This window comes from Erpetoichthys calabaricus, chromosome 7 (assembly GCF_900747795.2).
Source record: "Erpetoichthys calabaricus chromosome 7, fErpCal1.3, whole genome shotgun sequence".
Taxonomy (NCBI): Eukaryota; Metazoa; Chordata; class Cladistia; order Polypteriformes; family Polypteridae; genus Erpetoichthys; species Erpetoichthys calabaricus.
The window spans coordinates 79,921,747-79,944,626 of record NC_041400.2 but is presented as its reverse complement, the minus strand read 5'-3'; the positions used below and the strand labels follow the sequence as shown (position 1 = coordinate 79,944,626).

Below are 22,880 nucleotides of genomic sequence, written 5' to 3'. Positions count from 1 at the left end.
GGAAGGCATCACTTAGGACAGAATTGTTCTGTCCTATCTACACCTTAGCTTGTGGCATATGTGTAGTCTGACATGTAGGTAAACCCTCCTATACTTCCAACAAATGAGACTATATATAAGTCACTTCTCTCGCCCATCCCCGGGTTTGGTTTACCGGATATACAATTTAAAGAGATTGTTATTTTCATGGGAATTGTTATATATGCATTATTTTCACTTTTACTTTAAAACTTTTGTAAAAACAATACTTGTCCTTTATTTCCGGTGCCGGGCGAGGTTAAATCTCTTTCTCGCGGGGCATATAACGCTGCTCGCGTTGTGAAGTGGGGTGGGCGGCTGAGCGCATGCTAAGGAGAAGCGGACGGATCATCTGCTGGCTTGGTGCTGCTGCTACTGGCACACTGCGTGTTCTGCTTGTCAATCATTTAAAAGCCTGTACAGCAGCTGTCTTTTTGCCACTTTGCATCTCTGCTGCTCGCGTTGTGAAGTGGGGGTGGGGGGCTTAGCGCACGCTAAGGAGAAGCGGTGCCCAGGCGTGGTTAAATCTCATTCTCGCAGGACTTATAACGCTGTTTGTTTTGTGAAGGGGGGGGGGGGGGGGGGGTGGATGAACGCACGCTAAGAAGAATTGATTGGATCATCTGCTGGCTTGTTGCTGCTGGCGAGCTGCATGTTCTGCTTGTCGCTTGTCGTTGTTTTAAGAGCTGGGAGCACATGAAGTGTGTCTGCCAAATGCATTCCAACAACTGCTAGGTTAGATGTCCGTAAACTTGTTTTAAATGTTGTTTCACTGCCTTGTCTCACGTGACGTTAAAGTGTCTCTCGTGGGACGTCAGATTGTCTTCCGAGAAGATCACGTCTTGTCTTCCTAGTCTCCCTCCCAAGATTTTTTTTTATAATAGAGAGATAAGATAGTGAAACTGAGAAAAAATAAGCAAACACACAATAAGAACAAGGCATTGCATTGTAATAAAAAAAGAGTGCACTACAGTATATTGTGTGATGGAGTGCAAATAAAGCATATGTTTTCTGTATGGCTACATGATTATAACAGACAAGTGTAGCTGGTAGCTTAAACAGAACTATAACTTATTTTGATTCGATTTAATATGCTTTATTAATCCACAAGGTGAAATTGTATTTTTTGCATAATTTTTGAGGGTCAGATTACGGGATCAACCATTGTACAGTGCCCCGGAGCAATTTTCAGGTTAAGGGCCTTGCTGAATAATAGTTTATAAGGTATCTGATAGGTGTAGCTTTAGCTGAAGAGCAAATGTCCTGGAGCTTAACAGTGATACCTACACAAGGAAGGAAATGTAGGATGGTGTGTCTTCTTCATAGCCTAGCTTACAAATGGAGCTTCTCCTCTCATGCATGTAGCTTAGTCTGGCTTACTATACGGAGAGGGTTGGGATAAAAGTGGAACAGAGCTCAAGTTAATATACTTCTTAAACAATTATATGCAATAAGGAGTAGTGTAGATTGACCACTACATGCAGCTCATGCTAAGACAGATGTACTGGAACAGACATATAACTAACATGGTGCTGAAGGCATGACAGGTTATTGAAATTATTTTATTCTTCTATTGCTGTGCACAACCTGTTTATTGATTAACATAGAATTTGAATAAAAAATTAACTTGACAGAGCACAATACATTTATTACAATAATCAGTAGCAATAAAGATCAGTAAGTAAGCAATGGTATCATATTAATATGTAAATATTACATGTGAACATACAATATGTACAAATAAGAACAATTAGTAATCAGATATTATAAGTTACCGAGATTCATAATAGTCAGTACCACTAACTTACTACTGGAAACTGATTGATTGAGCATGACTCCACTCTGTTAGCAGTTGCACTAAGATCAAGCAATTTCTTGCCTAAGATATTGTGATTTAATGGTCTAAGGGTAGAAACTGCAGGGCTGCTGGTATAGTTTCTAATGCTATACTTTAGTATAATAGTTGAGAATGGAGCAAACAGCATGGTTGGGACATTTCCAGTCTAAAATGATGGCAAAATGTTTTTTAGACATTCCATGTCAAAAATATTCCGTGTTGATGTGAGCATTCAATGATGACTTGAGACATTTTAGCTATCCACTGTAAGGCTTTGCTGTCTACCACAGTGCAGTTATAAACCCAGACTAGATGTACTGTTTCATTATATCCTCCACTGTGCACTTATAGAACTTGAGTAACCTAGGGACAATGTTTTTCTTTATCCTTGTTAACATGTTATGTCGTCCTTTGCATAGTTATGGTTTGTTGCCCAAGTTTGCCTTGTGATAGACTGACACCTGTACAGGATTTGTTCCTGCCTTGTTCCCAGCATTGCCAAAATAGAGTCTGATGTCCATGACCATCAACTCAATTAAGTGTATTTGGAAAATAGGTGAATGCATATTATAGTTTTCTTTTTTCTTTAATTATTATTGTTGCTCTTTTTGGTATATGGTATTATAAAAGTCCCTTTCAAAAGTATTCATAGTCTTCTCTGACAGGTTTAACACTTTTCTCTACCATTATTAAATGAAATAAATACTGTACAAATAAAATAATTTTAATTATATTATAATTTTGTTTTAGGAACTGAAGGAAGAGCTCACCAGAGTTCTCACAGCAAACAACCCACATGCTCCACAGAACATTGTCCGTTACAGCTTCAAGGTACATTTTCTGTTCTGCTGACTTGTCTGTTTTCAGTTGTGACTCTATCCATTTTGATTTGCATCATTACTGTCCTTTTAAATTTGCTGTATGACTGACTTGCATTATAAAATGAAGGGTGATTTTAAATGCTGTTAATATCAAGTTATTATAATGTTTCTATTGATTTCTAACAATTTCATCTTGACCTTCTTTTTATAACTTACCTTTTGTAAGTGAAAAAATATTAGGGTCCTCCTTACTATAAAACTTACAGTTGTCAAAGTAATTATTTAAACAGATTACGTATAATGTTTGTTATGCTGAAAATTAAAAATGTTACTGTGAAGCATCAGCCACTTCTCAATGGGCTTCATCTTTAGCCTCTCTTCACCAATTGTTATAAAAGAGATTTCATGTGCTGGAACCACAATTTATGTGAAGTCAGGACCAATTGTTTAGATAGGCATGTTGAGGGTATATCATACCACCCACAATAAATTTATATGAAACAGTCATTTATTTGTGATATTGGATACCTACTGTTCCAGTGAACAACTAGGTTAGGAAAATATATGGATGGATTTAACTTAAGAGCAGATGTCTCCAACAACTCCCAAAATGAATTAAGATTAAGTGTTTGTTCTCAAATTGATCCAAGGGCTTATAGCATTAGAGAAGCATACTAAGGTTAGAAGGACTCCTCGAACATACTGAACATGTTTGAGTTCCTTAAAAAATGATGAATGTAAATCTAAACTATTCCATTTTTCAAACGCTTAAACTTTTTTATCTTCAATAAAACTACACTCATGATTAAAAATAATCCAATAAAACTCTTCCTCCCCAATTCATGCGGGTACCTTTTGTATTACTTTGCTTAGATTTAATAATGAGAAGAGAGTTGAAGGATATCTAATACCATCTCACTGAAAAGTGCAACTCTCAAATGTGTGAGCATGCAAAATGGCTGTTAACTGAAGTTAAAGTTGAATTTAAAAAGTGTACATTTATTCCTTGTTAAAATGTATTCATTGTCTGTCACTACCAAGTTTTGTTATGAGGAGAAACCCATAGCAAGCAAAGTATGAAAAGAAATTACCATTTAAAAAAAAAAAACAGTGCCACTCTGTATTGCACTGAAAGAAGAATTAGTAAGGTTTTGTATTGGTGTTATAGTGTACAAAAAAAGAATCATGTTGCTTTATCATTTTATCTGTATTTTTATAACTCTGCATGCTTAAAATCAATTAAAATAATGCGTGATTAGTGCATGTCTAAAGCAGAGTGTAGTCACTGAAGCTAATGAAATATCTTTCGAAGAGATGTATGTAATTAGTTGCTTTATTACTTGGTTAATTGTTTTATTGATCTATGTGAAAAATTATTTTTTGCACTTGCTTTATATGCATATAATACCTGAACACTGTTATTCTCTGGTAAGATCCAGTAGCAAAGAAAAGGCACACGTGCTACAGTGTGGTTATCAGAACTTACCTTACCAAGGAATCCAAAGTAGCTACCTGTTCTTGGCAGTGAGGACAGTCCTTTTATTCTGAAGGATCTAAATGAAACCATGTTGTAAGCACCTATAAGAAGAGGACGTGTTCTCTGAGTGAAAAGGAGAGTAAAAGGACTGGAAGACGACTAAGACAAAAGAGTGGGCAATCTCATGTAAATATAAGCTGATTTATGTCTATCCAGCAGTTTTACTCTTAGGCATATTAAGGGTCATCATTTATGACACAACTTCCATTGGAATATTTTTTGAAAAACATTTAATAATAAAGTGGATTGCATTTTTCATTCCAGCAGATGGTACATCACAAACATAAGCCCTGTTGTTGAGAAACCTACAACAAATTCCATATAACTGAGGCAAAAGAAAGGCAACTAATACTAAAAATTAAATGAAAAGTAAAATAAAAAATGTAGGCATTAAAGAATGATAGAAAGAGTACTAATTTCATTCGAATTTCATTAAAGATTCTGGTGATCTCCCCTCAATGAATGTATTAAAATGAGAGCAGTAATACAATTGTGTAAAACAAATTAGAAATTCCATTAAATGCTACAGAGAGAGCATGCTGGCCTTCCATTACCCAAGTTTGAGATACCTGTTGTCAATCCAGTCCCTTTCTGTGACATTCAGTGGGTTCCAATTCCATCTGACGGTCTTTCATTACCTATCTTTTTTTTCAGGTATATGAGCATATAATGTTATGTGCCATCTTTTGGAACAAAAAGTACAATGTGTTTTTTTAGCACACACAACAAACTACTTCAATGGGTATATCAAAAATGATGCCCTTGAGTGAGTGTGTGCAAATATTACAGACCAAAGTTGCACTCTGTTGAATTCATTTTTAAATGCTAAGCCAATAGTCTACAGTTTATCATTTAACCAGGCCAGCTTGTAGCCTGATAAATAGGCTTTGTATTATCATGAAGTTCATGGGACTTACCAGGAATGTTTACTAGATTCATCTACTATCGCCTTTGTATGGATAGGGTCACTGTGCATGCGTGTGTTAATCTTCAAAGTATCGAATGGGGACTAATTACCAGTCATTCTGAAATATTCCAGATAGAATACAGCTATTCCCACATACACAGAGATCCTATCCAAACAGAGTCTTCAGTGTTGCCAACTACTAGTGACTCAAAATATTCTGCATGGAATTATTCTCACACACATGCATTTATAGAGATCCTAGCCAGACAAAGTCTGGAGTGGTGCCAGCTTCTAGTCACTCCGCAGTATTCTGCATAGGAGTCTCTACATGGGGACTCACTAGCACTAACAAACATGCGGATATCTTTGGAACACACATAAAAGCGCAACTATTTTGATTATATGCCACTTGCTAACCAAACAATGTCTTCCCTTTACCACAGTTCTAATTTTTGGGAAGTGATCTCAATAGCTTTGATAAACTCTGTGGGCAACAAAGCAGTAATCTTCCCCACACTTCGTGCCCTTTTATTATTTCAATCTCTGTAAATTAAAGACAAAATGTAGAAAATTAAAAGCATTGTGGTATTTATTAACATATACCAAACAGAAGAAAATATAATAGAACATAAAATAGATACCAAAGTCTGCATATACAGTCTTGAAAAAAGCATACTGAAAATCAGAAACGTCAAGGAATGGATGTTGTCCTGAGCGGCTTTTGATTTAAGGGATGGTGTTATTTATAGATTACATTCTCCAAAGTCCAGATGAACTCTATCTCTGACGTTGCTTCCTGTCTCATTTGTTTTTTTAATCCCTTGGACAAGACATACTTATGTTAAAATGCACACCTGGGATTCAGGGACTAGTGATGTTAAGCACATTTGATTGACTATCTTGTCCTTATGATGAATGACTCAGATCAGAGTGTTTTAATCTTTTAAGGATCTCTGTACGTCTTTGTTTCTCATGCTATAAACTAATTCTATTCTGTCGGAAATGCTGATCCCAGCTGCACTATTTAGGAAGCTGAAAAAAAAACAATGAAATATTGAAAATGTCATGCCCTTTCTGAAAAAACAGTCAACACAGAAGCATAACTCCTCCACCAAATTCTGGTCAGAAAATGCAATCAGACTGCGATTAGACATTCTGGCATGCCAAGAGAAGGTTCTGCATGAATGTTACCATTATACATCCAAGGCAATCTTCTAAAGTCTGATATATTCAGTGTGGCACATCATAGCTTTGAGCTGACATTAATGCAAATCATGGACATTTCCTGACTCTTTTTTTTATTGTAGAGGGCAGATTTCTTCTCAGCATTAGGGATGGCTGCATATAATGGCAAGGCTATCACAAAACTACGCTTAACTTCTAGCCGGCATCTGCTCTTGCATTCACACACCGACACAGCCTGTCTTTTCGATTAAAAAATGAATAACCATCATCAAAGGAGAATCCCACAGATTCACAGGTAGGATGATATAATTTAAACAACTGCTGCATTTATGAGCAGTAATAACTGATAATAGACTCAGTTGGTGGAATAAATTCCCAACCTTTATCCATTCTGTGTTGTCCCTCACTTTTTAAACAAATGACTGTCAAGACTCTCCTCTTCAGCAAATACTTATACCTAATATGCTTGTTAATTCAGTTTTGAAGCAGGTTCTATAATGGAATAAGGCAACAATATTACTTCTACATTGCATTGTAGCACGTTTAGCTGAAGGTTTTTTATGAATGACACACAATTATGTACATCACATACCCAATACAAATATCAATATGTCCTCTTATCAATTTTTAAAAATAATATCAGATGCCATGCACATAATTATGTACAAATGTTAAGACCACATATCTGACATCTCACATTTGAACAGGGCGAGTTACCATTCAAATGCAGTCTTCTGGTGGACATTTGTACATGGCAGTAATTAACCTTTGCTTTCTTTTTTCATGTACTATAATTACTAGACAATGCAGGGTTCATTGCAGGCATGGTAAAGTTCGACATATCTTGCAGTGATGACTACAGCAAATCTTTTGTACTGAAAACTTAAATGGCATGGGTCTATCATACTTTTTTTTTAATCATATTAAAACTGCAAAAACAGACTATAGTGCTAAACTTGAGGGCATATAACATTTCAAGTAGAGTAAAATCTCTAGGGGTAAATTTTACACAGTGCAACAATTTACTACACCAAAGTTTACACTGATTTCACTGGTTAACTGTTTTCCGTATTCATTCTTTCAATGATATCCCATATGCCGTCACCTTTTCCTTAGTCTCTGTGTTGCTCCTCATTTGTCAGATGTGCTGATAATCTTCACGCACTGCCACCAGCACCTCTTGCTCAGTTGACATGATAATTGTTACCTCTGTTTGTCAGACTTGTAGTCTTGGTTGATCAGCTCATAAGGGCTTGTAAATTTAGCCATGAATGTGTGTTTATCTGGATCATCTGGGATTGCCTAAGATGATTGAATTCCAGTGCTCTGGAACCTACTAATCCGCTAGTCTGAAGTCACTCTAAAGCAATCCAGACTTTGTTCTGAGATCCAGGATTATCTAATCCTCCTTTCTGAAAGAGACCCCAGGAGTTTTCAGATGTAATCAGTGACTGTTTTTTATTATAGTATTTTAAACCACCAGTGAAAGGGGGAACCCTACATAGACTTAGTATTGTTTAATAATTAGGATAGAATAAAGGGTGTAGAGATGATTAAACCACTAGGGTCAAGTGAGCATAATATAATGCAATTCTTAATGTTGTCACACAAATGAGACATACTCAGATAAAGGTTTGGGGCAGCCACCCGTATAATCTGGTATCCTGGCTGCAAAGTCGTTTTTATGAAATAAACAGCACTGATGCACATACAACTGAGTCCAAGACAAGACTGAGGAATTAGGAAAAAGGGCAGGGTTTTAAAGGGGAAGACAGGAAGTGAGGTCATAAGGATCAGGGTCGTGTTCGTTCTCCTTTGGTTCGAGCCCGGATGTGACGTCAGAGGGGCCGGAGCCAGTAAGGTCTCCTTCCATTGGCTCGGTCCCGGAAATGATGTTACGAGAGCCAGGTGGAATCTCCCGGGAATGGTCTGCAGGCAAGGGAGAAAAAGAGTCAGTGCACTCTACCACCTCCCGGCATGTCTCAGAACTGCCGTCACTCAAGCCCTTTAGCTGCCTCCCATGCGCACATGTGTGACAAGGCCCCCAGCAAACCCCCCCCAGCCCAGACCCGTCGGGTTCGGGCGACCCTAACCGAGAGGTCGTGAACTCGGGAAAGAGCATCAGCATTGGCATGGAGAGAGCCTCGGCGATGAACGAGTGAAAACTTATACGGCTGTAGGTCAAGGAACCACCTGGTGACCCGCGGATTCGACTCCTTGTGCAGGGCCATCCACTGTAGGGGTGCATGGTCCACGACAAGGGTGAATTCCCGGCCCAACAGGTAGTACCTAAGCTGAGTAATCGCCCATTTAATCGCCAAAGCCTCCCTTTCCACCGCTGCATACCTGGTCTCCCGGTCTAACAGTTTCTGGCTCAGGTACATGATGGGGTGCTCCACACCATCGACGCTTTGGCTCAGCACTGCTCCCAGGCCTGTGTCCGAAGCGTCCGTCTGGAGGATGAAAGGCAAAGAAAAGTTAGGTGCCATCAAAATAGGTGCGGACGTAAGGGCCTGCTTTAAGTCACTAAATGCAGCGCCTGTCTTCTCAGTCCATACCACAATGTTTGGGGCCCTCTTCTTTGTCAAGGGCGCCGCTCTCTCTGAGAACCGGGGCACAAACTGACGGTAGTACCCCGCTAATCCGAGAAAGGCTTGGACCTGCCGCTTGGTTCGCGGACAGGGCCATTTAAAAATGGCGTCTACCTTGGAGCACTGTGGCCTTACGGTACCCCGACCCACCAGTTAGCCTAAATATTTGACCTCGGTTAATCCGAAGAAGCATTTCTTGGGATTAATCCAGAGCCCGGCCTCACCAAGTGTCCGCAATACCGCTTGAACATGCTGTATGTGTTCCTTCCATGTGCTGGAATAGATGACCACGTCATCCAGGTAGGCAGCACCGTATGAATTATGAGGCCGGAGCACTTTGTCCACCAGACGTTGGAAGGTTGCTAGAGCCCCGTGTAACCCAAATGGAAGGACACGATACTGCCAGTGTCCACTAGGGGTACTAAACACCGTTTTTTCCTTTGCGGAGTCCGTTAAAGGAACCTGCCAGTACCCTTTTGTCATGTCAAGTGTGGTCAAATATCGAGCCTGTCCAAGCCTGGAGGTCGTCCACTCATGGCATTGGATAGGCATCAAATTGGGAGACTTGATTAAGCAGACGGAAGTCATTGCAAAATCTCCAACTCCCATCAGGCTTACCGACCAGCACAATGGGACTGGACCAGGGACTATGACTTTCCTCAATCACTCCTAGTTCCAGCATGCGCTTGATCTCAAGCTCCACTTCAGCCCTTTTTGCCTCGGGAAGACGATACAGGCGATCTCGGACAATAACCCCGGGCTCTGTCACAATGTTGTGCTCAACCAGAGAGGTCCGTCCGGGGTTCTCACTGACTACCTCCCGAATGGCCCAGATAACTGTTTCCAGCTCCTGCCGTTGTCTGGGACTTAAGTCCACACCGAAGTTAAGGCTGTGGGTGTGAGCGAAGAGTGAGCGGGGCTGGCCGGAGGAGGGATCGAGATCCCTGTCCTTCCACGGTTTCAGCAGGTTCACATGATAAACCCGCTCTTTCGGCCAACGATTTGGTTGACTCACCAAATAGTCGACCAGTCCCTTCCTCTCCTTAACTTCGTATGGGCCTTGCCAATGGGCAAGCAACTTCAAGTGGGAGGTAGGCACTAGGACCATGCCGGACGGAACTCCTGGAGAGACGTGCCGCGGTTATAATAACGGGCCTGTGCTGCTTGGGCCTCTTCCATGTGGCTTTTAAGGAGGGGCTGTATCTTTCCAAACCTATCGCGTCATTGCGCGATATACTCTAATATGTTTGTAGAGGGAAGAGCCTCTTCTTCCTATCCTTCTTTTAAAATATGCAATATGCCCCGGGGATGTCGCCCATACAGTAATTCAAAAGGGGAGAACCCCGTGGAGGCTTGTGAGACTTCCCAATAGGCAAAAAGGACGAGGGGGAGGAGCTGATTCCAGTTCCTTCCATCCTCACTGACCACCTTACGCAGCATTTGTTTGAGAGTCCGATTGAACCTCTCCACTAAACCGTCGGTTTGAGGATGGTACACTGCAGTCTTTAAATGCTTTATTTTCAGTAACTTGGCAGTCTCCTTGAACATCTCCGAGGTGAAAAGTGTCCCCTGGTCCGTCAAGACTTCCTTGGGGATACCCACACGCGAAAAGACCCCTAGTAATTCCCGTGCGATTGCTTTAGAAGTGGCTGAGCGCAACGGAACAGCTTTGGGGTATTTTGTAGCATAATCCACAAGGACTAAAATGTACTTGTGTCCTCGGGCTGAGGGCTCTAGAGGTCCGACTATATCAACCCCAATTCTATGGAAGGGAATATCAATCAGGGGAATAGGAACGAGAGGAGCACGGTCCTTTCTTGGAATTTATCTCAGTTGACACTCCGGGCAGGAAGCGCAAAAGCAACGAACCTCCTCATTGATTCCCGGCCAGTAGAAATGGAGCTTAATCCGTTCCAGGGTTTTTTCGGTGCCCAAGTGGCCACCTAGGAGGTGGGCATGTGCTAACTCACAGACCTGCTGCCGGAAGGTCCGTGGAATTAGCAGCTGCCTTCTCTCCTGCCCGTCATGCATTGCTACTCGATATAGAAGGTCATTCTCCAACACAAAGTGAGGACCCTGTGGCATTGACTGGTTTGTGCTCTGGCCGTTGACTAGTACCACTGCATTTTTTGCAAATTTCAGGGAATCGTCACTCCACTGTTCCCTTTTAAAGGAAGCCGGCGTCCCTCTAAATTGAAACCATAAAAGGGAGACAGGGTCGGCGCCGACCTCAAGGGGCGTGGTTTCCTCCCGCTCCACTGTGGCACTGGTGGATGATGTGTTGGCACGCGACGGCCCGGGAGTTGCCATGTCACTCAGGCCGACTGCTTCATCTCTCTCTGCCAGCTGATTACACAGCGTGGAGGCAGCTTGAGATGGCTCTTTCCCGTCTATAACTAGGCCTAAGTTATCCCCAGGAGTGGTATGTGACTCACTGCTTTTTATTTTAGACCAGTCCTGCCCTAGTATCACCGGGTGTGGAGGATCAGGATGGATGGCCACTTCCGAATTGAACCTCCGTAACTGATGACACAAACGGCGGTCCTGTACCAGTGTGTTTCTCCGTGGACACAGGTTATACCAGTCTTAAATTTTAACCACTGTTACTGTAGCACAAATCGGCGGGCAACAATGGACATGTTGCTGCCGGTATCTAATAGCACAGACGTTTTATACTCCTTAACAACCACCACGCCTGTGTGTGGGACCGCCAACGGGTTTGTCAGAGCACACCAACCCCTCCTCCACCTGCATTCCACCTCATTCCCAAGCGGTTTGTGTGCCCGCTGCTTCGGGGACGTCGGTCCAAGCTCTGGGTTGTACAGGGGGAGGCTAGGTTTTGGGACGTACTCCGGTTGAGGTTGGCCCAGGGACGATTCAGCTCTCCCAGGTCAGGAGGCCCTCCTTTGTTGTTCCACGAGCTCTATGAGCTCTGCCATATTTTTGAATTGTCTACCCCAAACCAGCTGGGTGAAGAGTTGGGGTAGTAAGTCTAGAAACTCATTCCCAAGTGGTTTGTGTGCCCGCGGCTTCGGGGACGTCGGTCCAAGCTCTGGGTTGTACAGGGGAAGGCTAGGTTTTGGGACGTACTCTGATTGAGGTTGCCCAGGGACGGTTCAGCTCTCCCAGGTCAGGAGGCCCACTTTTGTTGTTCCACGAGCTCTATGAGCTCTGCTATATTTTTGAATTGTCTACCCCAAACCAGCTGGGTGAAGCGTTGGGATAGTAAGTCTAGAAACAGATAGCAAGCCACTTGTTCAATTATTTGGTAGGGTGTGTTTTCCTGTGGCCGTAACCACTGCCCTACCTTTGCCCATAGGCTCCAGGCTTGTTGAGGGGTCGGCCTCTCTGGGTCGAACCTCCAGGCTTTCACTTTATTCACCTGCCAGTCTGGGGCACCCCTAGGTGGAAATCGGGGCTCTGGCTTTACAGGGAGGCGGGCACTCATTCCCGAGAGAGCATAAACAGCCCTCTCTGCCTCCCGCTTCCGAAGCAGCCCAATTCTGTGAGCCCCTCCCGCACACTCCCCGGCCTGGCTAGGTTGCATAGTGGAGCATGCCGGGGGCAGAGCCTGTACCGGGCCACTCCGAAACACGGGACACCCTCCCCGCCTGGAAACTCAGCCCCGGTACGCTCCCACCTGGATGTGTTGCAGGTCCTGTCCCCTTCTCGTCCAGGACTTCTTGATCCTGCCGACTATGCCAATGTCACACAAATGAGACATACTCAGATAAAGGTTTGGTGCAGCCACCCGTATAATCTGGTATCCTGGCTGCAAAGTCGTTTTTATGAAATAAACAGCACTGATGTGCATATAATTGAGTCCAAGACAAGACTGAGAAATTAGGAAAAAGGGCAGGGTTTTAAAGGGGAAGACAGGAAGTGAGGTCATAAGGATCAGGGTCGTGTTCGTTCTCCATTGGTTCGAGCCCGGACGTGACATCAGAGGGGCCGGAGCCAGTAAGGTCTCCTTCCATTGGCTCAGTCCCGGAAATGATGTCACTAGAGCCAGGTGGAATCTCCCGGGAATGGTCTGCAGGCAAGAGAGAAAAAGAGTCAGTGCACTCTGCCACCTCCCGGCATGTCTCAGAACTGCTGTCACTCAAGCCCTTTAGCTGCCTCCCATGCACACGTGTGTGACAATGTTTTAGAAGAGCATAGACCAAAATTGTTAAGTTTAACTTTGCCGTATCTCCTCAAAGTTTGCCCTACCAAAGTCTAAGGGGGGATGTACTGGGATAAGCTTTTAAGTGTGGAGACAGTTGAGGAGCAGTGGGACAGGTTTACATATAATCAATATAGGTACATCCCAAAATTTGGAATTAGTTGGAAATTAAATAAAAACTCTGCAGCAGGTTAATACAGAGTTGAAAACGAAGCTGCAAAGGAAAAAAAAGAGTTGAATAAGGCACATAAAACTAATAAATCCAATTCAAATCATAGAGTTTATGAGAGCATGAGTGCAACTATTATGAGGGATATTAAGAAAGAAAAAAGGCATTTAGAGAGGAATATAACAGACAAGATGAAAGATAAACCAGATAGATAATTTCAGTATTTTAGTAGTAAAAGAACAGGCAAGGATGAAGTGAAATGTATCAGGAATAGTAAAGAATTAATAAATACAATCCGTGAAAAAGAAAATGCTATAAACTGCTATAAAAATGCTACTTTTCTGAGGTCTTCACAGCTGAGGAAGTGGATAACCATCCATCCATCCATCCATTTTCCAACCCGCTGAATCCGAATACAGGGTCACGGGGGTCTGCTGGAGCCAATCCCAGCCAACACAGGGCACAAGGCAGGAACCAATCCCGGGCAGGGTGCCAACCCACCACAGAAGTGGATAACCTCCCAGCCATAACAGGGACTATTAAGGAGGCACCAAGTGGTTTGGAAATTGTAGAGGGAGAAGTACTGCTCAGATTAAATAGGCTAAAATCCAACAAATCATCAGGACCAGATAATATTTATCCTCGAGTTCTTAAGGACATTATTGAATACATACTGTATAAAAACCATTATCACATATTTTTAGGAAGTCACTGCACTGTGAAAATTTCTAAAGGACTGGACATGGAAAATATTATCCTACTAGTCATTAAGCCCGTTACAATAACGGGCGCTAGAACAGTAGTTCATAAAGATTAGTAGGAACAGTCTATATTAAATGGCAAGGAACATTTTACCTCTTTAATTGTTTTCCGTAAAATGCCTGTAATTTTCTCTGACAGTAATACTGGCTTTGCTGCCCGTAATATGTGTCCCAGCAACTGATGTAATAAGCGCGAAAATAAATCTACTTTTAAAAGTCATCATATTGTAATATCATGAAAAATCGTATATTTAGGAAAACCCCTTCAACGACTGACACTTTACACTTTACCGGGCCAAGCTTCTTAATCGCAAATCTGACATCCTCAGAGTGAACACTTGCATAACAACAAACACTAATCCCACATCTTTGGGGAATCTGGTCTCCGCGTCTCAGTACTCGATTGGATTTTTCGTGTTTTATGTTTTAGGTCTTAACTCATTTACTGAAATCCGATTGGATCGGCCACACGATATTTTATAGCTCCCGCCCTCTCTGTCTTGTGTAACGCGTAAGGCAGCATTTGAAGCATCTGCTTTGAAGCATTGCACCGTGCCCCGCGCTTGCGCACTTCACCAGAAGACACACACACACGGACACTGGACGCACACAGGGGTTTTATTAAAGAGGATTGTGTAAAAAGGGTGATTGGGCAGATCCAAGAAACTATAAGCCAGTAAGCTTAACATGCATCACAGGTAAATTAACGGAGGAAATTATTAAGGAAAAGACTAAGCAACACATGGCACAAACAGGAGATGTACTGATCGGTCAGCATAGGTTCAGAAGAGGGAGGTCATGTTTTACTAACATGCTGGAATTCTATGAGTAAGCAACAAAAAAATACAATCAAAGTGGTGCATACAAGATTATTTATCTTGGCTTTCAGAAAGCATTTGATAAGGAACTATATGAGATGTTGGTCACCAAAGTAAAAGTGGGAGTTCTGGGAGTAGTCTGTAGATGGGTGAAAAATTGGCTCTGACACAGGAAGCAAAGGGTTTTGATGTGAGGAACCTTATCAGAATTGGTTGATGCTAAGAGTGTTGCACCACAGGAGTCAGTGCTAGCGTCGATGACATTTTTACTATATATAAATTATTTGGATAGGAATATACACTCACCTGCCACTTTATTAAATACACCTTGCTAGTACCGGGTTGGAACCCTCTTTTGCCCTCCGGACTGCTTTAATTCTTTGTGGCATAGATTCAACAAGGTGCTGGAAAAATTCCTCTGGAATTTTCCTCTATACTGACATGATAGCATCACACATTAGCGGCATATTTGTTGGCTGCACATCCATGATGTGAATCTCTCGTTCCACCAATTCCCAAAGGTGCTCTGTTGGATTGAGATCTGGTGACTGTGGAGGCCATTTGAGTATAGTGAACTCATTGTCATGTTTGAGATGATTTCAGCTTTGTGACATGGCACGTTATCCTGCTGGGAGTTGCCATCAGAAGATGAGTACGCTGCGATCATAAAAAGATGGACATGGTCAGCAACAATACTCAGGAATGCTGTGGCATTTAACACTAGAATCTCTGAAGCCTACGAAAAAAGTCGTAATGCTGGGTCACCTTAAATTTCTTCGCATCTCTATATCAGCGTCTCTGTTTTGCAAATGTGTCAATCAGCAGAAGCAGCAAGCAGCCTGCTATCCCATCTCCCACAGATGCAGCTGAACTTCTCCCAGCTCAAGTCTCTTTATCTGGGTGTGAGGTGCCTGTAATTGTGTAGGGTAAATAATATATTGTTATTTGAAATACAAACATTTCATGTGTGTTCTGTGTCTGCAATGATCTGGGTGAATGTTGGATGACAGGAAATGTGAGGCAATAAATGTTGAACACATAACTGAAACAGAATTTTTTTCTATGTTATAGTAATAATTATGTGAAGTGTATAATGTGAGAAGACGTTAGTCCAATTATCAAATAAATACGTTCACTTTTATTCATGAATATTACCAAAAAAAAACAAACATTCAATTTACATATTGCTATCAATGAGTTAAAAACCCAAGCTCAAATGTCAATCGACACAAAGTTGACATGTCTTCTTAGATGGTGCAGAGATAAGAACTGCTGCATTATAAACCAGAAGGTTGTCCTCATTTTGAGTAGTGAGCTGCTATTATTATTATTATTATTATTATACTATAATAAAAACATACACTTGATTTGAGTCTGTAACAAACAGTGTAAATTTTTGCTACCGGTAAAAGAGATCGCTGAATTTATATAAGCAGACACACAAAAGCTTGGTATCATTTTGTCACTTGAATTTTTTGTTATTCAATTTTATTCTTGAATAAAAGCACACTTGTTTCGTTATACCTTTTTGAAAGTGTTTATTTTATATTCCAGTAACCACTTGCACACACACATCCATGCATGAAAACGTATTTATTTGAAAACGCTATGTCATTGAACATGTTTTTTTTTTTCTTTCTGTCTTGCCCATACTCTGTGTTATGGTGCATGGTACTAAGAATGCAGACAGGCTTCTTGTTTTTGGGAGCATACACCATCAGCACAGCACTGCCAGATCTAAACATTAGTGTGACAAATTGCTTGCGTACTAAAGTGACTTTAGCTTCAGGTGGAAGTTCCCGCCCAGTTTTATTTATGGTGCCAAGCAGAGTTGTGTGCAGCAGTCTATTAGCCAGCGAAAGCAATGTGAAGAAGTTGTCTCTTACGGTTCTGCTTTTGTCCAGAAATGGCTCCATACGGTTTATGACCATTTTCTTTGAAAGTCTTTCTCCTATGGGATGACTGGGATCTTTTTGTAAATAAAGAGGGGCATTGCACATGTACTTTGTCTCCAAATCTGCCACAATTCAAAACATTACGTCAAATTTGTCAGGCTTGGTTGAGGTGTTATTGCAAGAAGGACAACAGACCTTGGTTGGAAACAGTTGCTCATCAACAGTAATATGTTGCCATGGATTGTATCTCAAAACGTTGTCATCTAAGATGTCTGAGATCACAGTAAATCTGAAATTTATCACCCGTGTAATTTTTCACACGTTCTGCACAGGTGTCTTTGTTGTCAAAGCATAAATGCCGCATGATAGTCTGATATCGGTCATGAGGTATTGTATCTTTGATTGCTGGTACAACAAATAGTTCTGAGCAGGCATCAACCACAGCACCAACTGTGGTCACTGCTGCTCTTGTGAAAAGTATGGAGAGAAACACCATCAACTCAGAGAAGGAGTGGCACGTTCATTGTACCATGTGAACATCACTGACAGAATTAAACTGAATAATAAAAAAAAAAAAGCTAACTTCTACTAGTTGCCAAAATTTACACCGTGATTGCAGACTCAAATCAAATGTATGTTTTCATTATAGTAATAATAATAGCAGCTCACTACTCAAAATAGAGAGAGCTCAGTCTCAAACCTACAACCTCAAACCTGCAACCTCTTGATTACGAAACAGCAATTCTTATCTTTGCACTAGCCAAGCAGACCTGTTAACTTTTTGTTGATTGATATTTGGGCTTGGGTTTTTACTCATTGACAGCAACATGTAAATTGAAGGATTTCTTTTTCTTTGGTAATATTCTTGAATAAAGACACACTTGTTCTGTTATGCCTTTTGTGAAAGTGTTTATTTGATATTTGGACTAAGGTCTTCTCATATTGTACACTTCATGTCATTATTACTATAACATGGAAAAAGTTTCTGTTTAGTTATGTGTTCAACATTTCTTGCCTCACATTTCCTGTCATCCAACATTTACCCAGATCGTTGTAGACACGAAACATGCATGAAATATTTGTGTTCCAAATAGCGATATATTATTTACCCTATACAATTCCAGGCACCTCATACCCAGACAAAGAGACTTAATCTGGGAGAAGTTCAGCTGCGTCATTGGGGGATGGGATAGCAGGCTGCTTGTGCTGATTGACACATTTGCAAAACTAGAGACGCTGATGAGGAGGTGCGAAGGAATTTAAGGTGGCCCTGCAACATGGCTTTTTTCGTGGGATTCTAGTGTTAAAATGATGGGTAGTTGGTACTAAGGGCCCCAAAGTGTGCCAAGAAAATATCTCCCACACCGTTACACCACCATCACCGCCAGCTTGAACCGTTGATACCAAGCTGTATGAATTCTTGCCTTCATGTTGTTGACCCAGATTCTGACCCTACCATCCAAATGTTGCAGGAGAAATCGACACTCATCAGAATAGGCAACGTTTTTTTCCAGTCTTCTGTTGTCCAGTTTTGGTGAACCCGTGCTAATTGTAGCCTCAGTTGCCTGTTCTTAGCTGAGAGGAATGCCACCTGGCATGGTCTCCTGCTGCAGCAGCCCATCTGCTTCAAGGTTTCAACGTGCTGTGCATTCAGACATGCTCTTCTGTGTACCTCAGTTGTAATGGGTGGTTATTTGAGTTACTGTTGCCTTTCTATCAGCTCAGACCAGTCTGACCATTCTCTACTGGCATCAAGAAGGCATTTTGCCCAGAGAGCTACCTCTCACAGGATATTTTACTTTTTTATTTTAATTTTTTGGACCATTCTCTGTGAACCCTAGAAATGGTTGTGTGTGAAAATCCCAGTAGATCAGCAGTTTCTGAAATACTCAGACCAGCCCGTCTGGCACCAAAACAAACAAGCCATATTCAAAGTCACTTAAATCACCTTTTTTCCCTATTCTGATGCTTGGTTTGAACTTCAGCAGGTCATCTTGACAATGACTACATGCCTAAATGCATTGAGTAGCTGCCATGTAATTGGCTGATTAGATATTTGCGTTAATAAGCAGTTGAATGGGTGTACCTAATAAAATGGCAGGTGACTGTAAATTACAAGCTGGTTAAGTTAAGATGATACCAAGATAGATAGATTGGCAGATAATCTAGAATCTGTTGAATCATTACAGATAGACTTGGGCAGATTTGTGGCAGATAAAATTTAATGTAAGTAAAAGTATAGTAGTAACTATGTTGTTTCCTGATGTGACCTTGTTCCACCTCCTGCTCAAGTTAAACATGCCATCATCTCAGTTCTGGCCGAAGCGCTTACAGCTAGTTACTGATTTCACCTCTGAGACTCTTTAAGAACTGTAATTTTACAAAATTTTATGGCCCTGGATATGTTTTTGGTAGCCTAGGGAGGCATTTGCAATGTGATAGAACAGAAATGTTGATCCTACATTCTGGGCACTTCTCACAATATACCTGGCCTATAACATTCTTCATACTATGCAAGTCTTTATGTCACCTGTCACCAAAATTATGGTAAATACTTTTGCTCCCCGTCCTGATATTAGTTATGTTGTCCTGTCACTTGAACTGCCTTATGCCATTGTAGACCTACCTGAAGCATTTGATTGAAGTAAATGATAATTTATTATTGTTGTTCTAGACAAACAAAAGGGGGGTTTGTGAAAGTTTATTTTTACTGTGTGACAGGGGGCACTATTGCTCCCTTGTACCTTCAGATCAGATGCCAGACACCAGATAAAAGTCCAGTAATTATTTTTATTCAGACAATAATGTGCACCAAGCACCCTCCACTCCACTCTACTCATAAATATACACAATACTAATAACAATAAACAATCCTCCACTCCCAGACGTGTTGTCACCCTTCCTCCCGACTCAGCTTGCCCGTCTGGGATCTCCCACAGTCCTTTATAGTCCTTGACCCGGAAGTGCTTCTGGTCCCTCAGTCCATGTGACTTCCTAGCACTTCCGGGTCAGATCAAAACTCTTCTTTTTCTTTATCCCGGAAGTACATCATTTCTTCCACTCCCATGACTGGGAAGTACTTCTGGGTTATAGGGAAAGTAGCAGTCCCTGCTCCTCCCTGCAGCGTCCCCTAGAGGCCCCCATGGTATCCAGCAGGGCTGTGATATAAAACTCCACTGTCCATGATGCTCTGCTGGAACTCGGGGCACCTCCATGTTGCAAGAAGGGCTCCACCTGGCGGCCTGGGTGTATTGGCCGGGATGAATGATATGGCCAGCCATATCCCACAACTGATAAATATGATTTTCACAAATTGATTATTTACAGAATTGTTTATTTTGAGTGACTTCTATCCTTGATAATTGCTAGCTTTTGTCTTTAGAACTCTTAGAAAGCATTTTAACACCAGAATCCCCAAAGCTTACGAAAAAACTTGTAATCCTGACTCACCTTAAATTCCTTTGCACCTCTCCATTAGCGTCTTTTGTTTTGTAAATGTGTCGATGAGCTCAACCCGGGCAAAAAGTTCTCCCAGACCAAGTCAAGGCTTCTTATCTGCATATGAGATGCCTGGACTTGTATAGGGTAAGTAATATATCGTCATACATACATTTCATGTGTGTTCTGTGTCTATAGCGATCTGTGTAAATGTAGGATGAAATATGAGGCAGGAATTGTTGAACACATAACTGAAAAAGAAATATTTTCATATTTTGGTAATAATTGACAAAATGTAGACATGAAGTGTATAATGTGTGAAGACTGAAGTCCAAATATCAAACACTTTCACAAAAGGTACAAGTACAACAAAACAAGCGTGCTTTTACTCAAGAATATAACTGTAGAAAAAGAAATCGGGTCAGGGTACAACATTGACATGACAGTTCAGGTGGTGCAGTAGTAAGAACTGCTGACTGGTAATCAAGAGGTCGCCGGCTCGATTCCGAGCGCGACTGTTTTGAGTGGTGAGATGCTCTTATTGTTACTATTATAGAATAAAAACATAAATTTCATTTGAGTTTGTAACAGCCAGTGTAAATTTATGATACTTTTTTTAGTTCAGTTTTGTTCTCTGTTGCATTCATGCTCCCCCCGATCTGACACTGCTGTTTTCAAATAAACATGTGCTATAACAGAGGCACACTCAGATGAGGATGAGGGTTCTACATCGGAGAAAGAGAACAGAAGCCCTCCCTGCAAGAAACATCCACTCACATATAAGAAAAACGCAGCTGCACCAGGCGTAAAGGCGAAAGAAGGCACCATTCGAATGTAGCAAGTGATTGGGTGTCATCCTGCCAGCTAATATGCCACACGTGCATCCTTCAAAGAAAAAGCATGGCATGCCGAACTTGCCAAGGTATCGTGCAAAGTCCTGTTTGTGATTATGATTTGTGATGGTCTTTATATGAAAAACATTTATATGTTACTTATATAAAACCAGATCAAATGTTTTTTTTACCTATTTACCTTGATTTGTTTACTTATCTTCTTACAGCTTTAAGTCACAAGTAGACTGCAGAGCTTCCTATGTTTGATCGACACGGGCATGCTGACAAAGTACCTGTGTAATGCTACGTAAAGTGCGACAGCAGCTTCCACCTGCTGCTATAGACTCTTCAGTACTCAAGCGACTCTCCATGCTAGTGTTTAGATCTGGCTGTCGTACCATTGCTCGCGTACTGAAGCTGACCCTTCAGTCAGTCAGACTTCTTTTTTTGGGCACATACATAGAGCTAATCAGTGAAATTACCAGAATAGATCAAAAACATGCTAGCTGTCCGAATGAGGCTCTTCATAGGAAGACAGACTTTGCATTCAGAGCTCAACCTCTTCACAACAACAGAAACAGAACAACTCATTTTTAAATCATGGCATCATTACTATGAACACGGAGAGAAAGCTAACACGAAGGTCTTAGCTCAACAAATCCACAAACAGGTAGTTCGCAATGCAATCCCACAATTACCAACACAGATGGAGACAAAATCATTGACCATAAAAATATAATGCACACATTTAGAGACTATTATAAGGCCTTATATTTTAATCAGATTAAAGATGACAAGACACAACCGAAGGCATTTTTGGATGCATTACAGATACCACAACTAGATACTCTCAGTGCAGAAGAATTGGACAAACCTCTGGCACTATCAGAATTACTAGATGCTATGAACTCACTTCAGGGCAGGAAAGCAACAGGCCCTGATGGTTACCCTGCTGAATTTTATAAAATATTCTCAATTAGGTTATGTCCACTTTTATTAATAACATTTACAGAAGTTAGGGACAATAAAATTCTACCTCAAACCTTTTGCCAAGCATTAATTACCATTTTTCCTAAGCAACATAAGGACTTATTACAATGTGCATCATACAGACCAGTCTCACTTGTGAATAACGATGTTGAATAACGATGTTAAGATACTCTCCAAAGTCCTTGCCAGTAGGACTGAGAAAGTGCTTACGTCGATAATATCACAAGACCAAACTGGATTTATTAAAGGCAGACACTTAGCTTCCAATGTTCATCACCTGTTTAATGTAATATATTCACCCATAAAGTCTAAAAACCCAGAGATATTATCGTTGGATGCAGAAAAATCATTTGATATGGTTGAATGGATCTACCTTTTCACCAAATTGGAAAATTTGGGTTTGGCCCGAACATCTGTGCATGGATTAAACTGCTGTATACCAGTACAGAAGCTTCAGTTTGTATTAGCAATATTATTTCAGAATACTTCAAATTAGAATGTGAAACTAGACTAGGATGCCCCTTGTCTCCACTGCTTTTTGCAATCGCCATAGAGCCACTGGCAGGTCACTGTCGAAATGCTTATGAGATAAAGAGGATCATCAGAGAAGGACTTGAACATAAAATTTCACTATATACAGATGATATGGTACTATATATATCAGAGCCACAAAATACTGTGCCTGCAGTCCTAATAGCACTAAAAGAATTTAAAAAGATTTCCAGTCTCAGAATTAATTTGAATAAAAGTGTGCTGTTTCCAGTGAACTCTCCAGCACACCATATTAGATTGGACACCTTCCCTTTTATCATCACAGATCAGTTTAAATACCTTGGGGTAAACATCACAAGTAAACATAAAGCTTTATCAACAAAATTTCGCTGTCTGCTTGGAAAAACTTAAGCAAGACTTGCA

The 22,880-nt window shown here is 41.2% G+C and overlaps 2 protein-coding genes across 3 annotated transcripts in view; both read left to right on the top strand.

Moving 5' to 3' along the window:
- Window positions 1–22,880, top strand: part of dnai1.2 (dynein, axonemal, intermediate chain 1, paralog 2) — a 365,397-nt gene that overhangs the window by 62,185 nt on the left and 280,332 nt on the right. The window contains 1 exon segment of the mRNA XM_028804629.2: window positions 2,606–2,686. Coding sequence (XP_028660462.2) covers window positions 2,606–2,686 — 81 coding nt within the window.
- LOC127528850 (uncharacterized) overlaps window positions 1–22,880 on the top strand; it is a 257,989-nt gene that overhangs the window by 218,478 nt on the left and 16,631 nt on the right. The window lies entirely within an intron of this gene.